This window comes from Syngnathus typhle, linkage group LG1 (assembly GCF_033458585.1).
Source record: "Syngnathus typhle isolate RoL2023-S1 ecotype Sweden linkage group LG1, RoL_Styp_1.0, whole genome shotgun sequence".
NCBI classification, from domain to species: domain Eukaryota; kingdom Metazoa; phylum Chordata; class Actinopteri; order Syngnathiformes; family Syngnathidae; genus Syngnathus; species Syngnathus typhle.
The window spans coordinates 3,711,054-3,716,926 of NC_083738.1; the positions used below are offsets into that span (position 1 = coordinate 3,711,054).

The 5,873-nt window shown below is 43.4% G+C and overlaps 1 protein-coding gene across 1 annotated transcript; it reads left to right on the forward strand.

Annotated features, from left to right (window-relative positions):
* Positions 1-2,637: 2,637 nt before the first annotated feature.
* LOC133163087 (uncharacterized) lies at positions 2,638-4,109 on the forward strand. Its single transcript, XM_061292668.1, has one exon. The coding sequence runs from the start codon at positions 2,638-2,640 to the stop codon at positions 3,598-3,600; it is 963 nt and encodes a 320-aa protein (XP_061148652.1). The 3' UTR covers positions 3,601-4,109.
* The last annotated feature ends 1,764 nt before the right edge of the window (positions 4,110-5,873 follow it).

The following is a 5,873-nucleotide window of genomic DNA, read 5'->3' on the forward strand; positions in this document are numbered from 1 at the left end:
GGGCCGCACAATACACCCTATGCGCAGCGCCTAGACTTAGGGTGGGTAATTGTTGGTGAAGCCTGCCTAGGAAAGACACACAAGCCCTCGAATGTGAATGTCCTAAAAACACATGTTCTTCAGAATGGCCGTGCTTCTTACCTCAGCCCATGTCCCAACATCTTTCAAGTAAAGGAGTCGAGTGGTTGCAGCTTCCAACCAAACACCACACCCGCTCTTCAAAAGGGCAGTGAAGATAAAAATTCTGATTTGCTGGGACAAACTGTTTTTGAGAAAACAAAAGATGACGACAAACCAGCGCTGTCGGTAGAAGACAAAGACTTTATTGACATTATGGAAAAAGAAGTGTTTCAAAACAAAGCCAACAGCTGGGTGGCACCGTTGCCATTCCGCTCACCCAGACCGAAACTTCCAAGTAACAGGGAGCAAGCATTCAAACGTCTTCAGTGACTCAGGAAAACACTGGACCGCAACCCTGAAATGAAAAGACAATACACTGAGTTCATACAAAACCTGCTGAACAATGACCATGCGGAGCTCGCTCCACTTCTGGACTCGGACAAAGAACACTGGTACTTACCATCCTTCGGTGTGTACCATCCTCCCGACCAGCTGAGAGTAGTTTTTGACTCAAGTGCAGAGTTTCAAGGACAGTCCCTTAACAAAGTCTTGTTAAGCGGACCTGACCTCAACAACACACTACTAGGTGTTCTTATGCGCTTTAGGAAAGAGCCAGTAGCATTTTCGACTGATGTGCAGCAAATGTTTTATTGCTTTGAAGTGAGAGAGGATCACAGGGATTATCTAAGATTCCTTTGGTATGAAAATAATGATCCGGATAAAGATATTTGTGAATATAGAATGAAAGTCCACGTTTTTGGAAATAGTCCCTCCCCGGCCGTGGCTATTTACTGTATGAGGCGTGCTGCAGTCGAAGGAGAGGAAGAGCATGGACAAGATGCAAGGCAGTTCATTATGAGGCATTTTTATGTGGATGACGGCCTTGCATCCACAACAACCTCAGAAGAAGCTGTTGAGATACTCACAAACGCACAAAACATGTTGGCACAATCCAACTTAAAGCTACACAAAATAGCCTCTAACAACCACAAGGTAGTGAAAGCATTTCCTGCTGCTGAAAGAGCAAAAGATCTGAAAGACTTGGATTTAGAGCCGGGCGACATACCTCTGCAGAGGAGCCTAGGGGTGCTCTGGAGTCTTGAAACTGACAGTTTTACCTTTCATGTCACCACCGAACTAAAGCCATACACCAGGAGAGGTGTGTTGGCCACAGTTAACAGTTTGTACGATCCACTAGGTTTTGTATCACCTGTCACAATGCAAGGAAAAGCACTTCTACGTGAACTGTCCACAGAGCAAAAGGATTGGGATGAACCACTTCCTGTGGAAAGAGAAGAGGAATGGAACAAATGGAGATACTCATTAAAAGATCTTGAGCAGCTACAGATACCAAGATGCTACCTCCCATTCTCCCAATCTACAGCTGTGAGGAAAGAACTGTGCATATTCTCAGATCCCTCCACCATGGCCATAGGAGCAGTAGCGTATCTGAGAGCACTTGACAGTGAAGGTCAGTGGCACACGGGTTTTATCATGGGGAAGTCAAAAGTGGCCCCCCGTCCTGCCCACACGGTCCCGAGACTAGAGTTATGTGCAGCAGTTGTAGCTGTTGAAATGTACGAACTCATTAGGGATGAGATGGACATTGAAGTAGACACTGTCAGATTTTTTACAGATAGTAAAATCGTTCTTGGCTACATACATAACAACACAAAGAGATTCTACACTTACGTAGCTAATCGAGTGACCAGGATCAGGAAGTCCACACATCCTGCACAGTGGTGTTACATAGCTACTTGTGACAATCCAGCAGACAATGCAACCAGACCCATAGCAGCTTCTACGCTAGCTCACACAAACTGGTTTAGTGGTCCTTCCTTTTTAACACAGCCCAATAAAGAGTCGACGCATTCAGATGATTTCAATCTGATTGACCCTGATACAGATACTGAGATCAGGCCTGAGGTGAAAAGTTTTGTCACTAAAACCTCAACTACGCAGTTAGAGTCAAGTCGCTTTGAAAGATTCTCTCAGTGGACGAGTTTGTATCAAACTATTGCATCACTAAAACGTGTCGCAGCATCATTCAAGAAAACAAACTTGGGAAACAAAGGCTGGAAGTGTTTTAAAAACACAAACACTACCGATGAACTGTGTAAAGCAGGGAAATTTATCATTCAAACTGTGCAACATGAAACATTCAAAGAAGAGTTCCGGTGCATAAAAGCTAACCAGCCATTACCAAAACAGAGCTGTCTTAAAAAGCTAAACCCTGTTATTGATGAAGATTGTCTTCTGAGAATAGGAGGACGCTTGGCACCTGCTAATCTCACTAAGGAAGAGAAACATCCACTCATTATCCCACACGCTCATCACGTAGCAGTCCTACTTGTCAGGTACCATCACGAGAAGGTAGCGCATCAGGGGCGCCACATAACAGAAGGAGCGCTCAGAGCAGCCGGATTTTGGATTATCGGCAGTAAACGGCTTGTCTCTTCTGTCATTCACAAATGTGTTCTCTGTCGTAAACTCAGAGGGCAATTTCAAACTCAAAAGATGGCAGATTTACCTGTTGATAGACTGTTGCCTATGCCACCATTCACCAGTGTTGGAATGGACATCTTCGGTCCCTGGACGGTTACCACACGTCGCACCAGAGGAGGAAGTGCAGACAGTAAACGCTGGGCTGTACTTTTCACCTGTATGTCCATGAGAGCTGTGCACATTGAGCTCATCGAATCAATGTCGACATCCAGCTTTATCAATGCGCTGAGAAGGTTTTTCAGCATTCGTGGACCCGCACAGATACTCCGCTCGGATAGAGGTACCAATTTTATTGGAGCATGCAACGAACTGAAAATTGATCACAAGGACACAGAATTGAACTCTTACCTGCAGGAAAAAGGATGTACGTGGCTGTTCAACTCCCCACACTCCTCACACATGGGTGGGTCGTGGGAGAGACTCATTGGAATTGCAAGACGTATTTTGGATGGTATTCTTTTGAAAGTCATACATATCCAACTCACACATGAGGTGTTAAGTACTTTCATGGCGGAAGTGATGGCAATAATGAATGCAAGACCACTCGTGGCGGTGTCAACAGATCCTGACAGACCAAATCTTCTCACCCCAGCAATGCTTCTTACCCAAAAGACCAATGCCTTATCTGCACCGACAGGAACCTTTGCACCTCCAGACCTCTATTCAAAGCAATGGAAGCAAGTACAGAGTCTGGCGGACACCTTTTGGAAACAGTGGAGGAGTGAATATCTTTCAACTCTACAGCAAAGGAGAAAATGGACTGATGACAAAATGAATGTAAAAGTCGGTGACATTGTGTTACTGAAAGACGTGCTTGCACACAGAAATGTCTGGTCCATGGGAAGAGTTGTGAAAACATTTGAGAGTAAGGACAAGAAGGTTCAAAAAGCAGAAGTGAAGACTGTAAAAGATGGAAATGTGAAAGTGTTTTTGAGACCTATTACAGACATGGTTTTGCTGTTATCAGAAAAGTAAATGTTGCATTTTTTTGTTATTTACATGTTCTAAGGTTTGATTTGTAGTGGCACAATTGTATTGTACCAGGCGGGGAGTATTCTGCCTTTTGTAATAAGTTTAAGTAGAAACACGTTTACATGTAGCGCTTTACCTCCCTCTAATGGTTGCAGTGGGAAGTTGTTTTTGAGAGCAAATACCGAATGGCAGCAAGCAATGTCGACTCGTGTGCATCTGTTAAAAGCTGATGTTTAAACCTTTTATGTTGTGCCTTGGACAAGATTTGTCCGTGAGTATTATTCGAATTTTGAAAGAATATTTTATTTTGGTTACATGTGATGTTTAATGCAAACTTATTCACCGTAAATGCGATGTAGCTTGTATGTGTTTAGCTAACGCACAATTTTACTTGTATTTTTTCCTAGTTTTACGACGGTCTTAAGAGGGCAATGGTTTGAGGCCATTCTACAAATAAATCAGCTAAAAGAAACCAAGTCTGATTATTTGGAGCGTCGTTAACTCGCTGTCTAGCTGGTGAAAAACTAGATGCTTCAGAGTGAGGACAGCACAAACCCTTTTCAGGTTCTTTACAGAAAAAAAGGCAGGAAACAAATAATAATACTATTAATGAAATAAATAATAACTAAATAACCCTCTCTGAGTTCTTCACAGAAAAAACAGGAAATAAATAATAACTAAATAACTAGTCAAGTCAAGTTTATTTGTATAGCCCTAAATCACAAGCAGTCTCAAAGGGCTTCACATAGACAGAAATTGACAATTATTCTCAAAGCATCCCCTGATCTTAAGCTCCCAAAAGGGCAAGGAAAAACTTAAAAACCCCTACTGGGGGAAAATAAGAAACCTTGAGAAGGGACCACAGATGGAAGGATCCCCCTTTCAGGATCACCAGGTTGGAATGGATGCAGAGAGGGCACAAATGATACAACATGAACATCAATGAAATAAAAAGTGGATGTCCATGTCAGAGCAGAGGGCTGCCGAAGGAGCCCTCAATTGTCCTGGCAGTGTCTACGAGGAGGTTGAGCTGCAGTTCCCCCATCCTGAATTAACCCACGAGAATCCAGATAGCCGCTGTCAGCATGGGTGCCACCTAACCACCTCCCCGGCCGGGGAGGGAGGGAGTGGAGAGGGAGAGAAAACAAACTCCAGCTGAATCGGCCACTACAGGTTAGTTAAAGGCCATGTCATAGAAATGTGTCTTTAGACGTGTCTTAAATGTTTCTACTGAGGTAGCAGTTCTAATATCCATTGGTAGGGCATTCCAAAGCTCTGGAGCCCGAATAGAAAATGCTCTAGAGCCTGCAGACATTTTCTTGGCCCTCGGTGCCACTAAAAGGGTAGCGTTTTGCGAACGAAGGTTACGAGACGGAACATAAGGAACAACTAGGTCGACGAGATATGAAGGCGCTAAGCCATGCAGTGATTTATAAGTTAATAGAAGAACCTTGAAATCACATCTTAAATGGACCGGGAGCCAATGTAAGTTGGCTAGTATTGGGGTAATATGATCAAATTTTCTTGTCCGAGAGAGCAGCCTTGCAGCAGCATTTTGTACTAACTGTAGACTTTTGATGCGGGACTTAGGAAGACCCGATAATAGTACATTACAGTAGTCCAGGCGCGACGTGACGAACGCATGAATAATAGTTTGTTAGTAGGGGTGTAAATCGCGGGTTTTGTCACGATACGATACAATATCGATATAAAGAACTTCGATACGATATTTGCCGATATCTTAAAGCCTGCTGCGATTCAATCACGATATATCGCGATATAGTGCTCTACGATCGATATTTGTTTTTTTTTTATAAAAAATATAGAACAATATCCTGATTTATAACAATTCATACGCAAAATCAACAAGGTACTGCAAACTCTACTAGAGTATTGTAGTATACAAATTGCTTACTTTAACACTTAACTTTGATGTCGTGTTTTTTCTTTAAATGTGCGGCGAGATTTGTGCTCCCTGAATATTTGATCACCGCATGGCAGGATTTACAAACTGCACGTGTCTTGTCCGTTGAGCCATCTTTTCTTTGGAATCCAAAGTGCTTCCAAACGAATGACTTGAAGCCTAAAGGGGAGCAAATTTCCTCGTCTTTTTGGACACTAGCCATAGCACCAGCCCAGGAGCCGCGTACTAGTTGTCGACTCCCCTTTCACGTGCAGCAACGCCGCGCACTGCTCCCTGCTCCCGGAAAGAGGAAGCAAGCAACAATGAACTGGATTTCAAAATAAAGTCGCGTCTAATGTCCGAGGTCAAACAC

Excerpts from the sequence above, each read along its gene's own strand:
- LOC133163087 (XM_061292668.1), top strand. The coding sequence starts at position 2,638 with ATGGCAGATTTACCTGTTGATAGACTGTTGCCTATGCCACCATTCACC.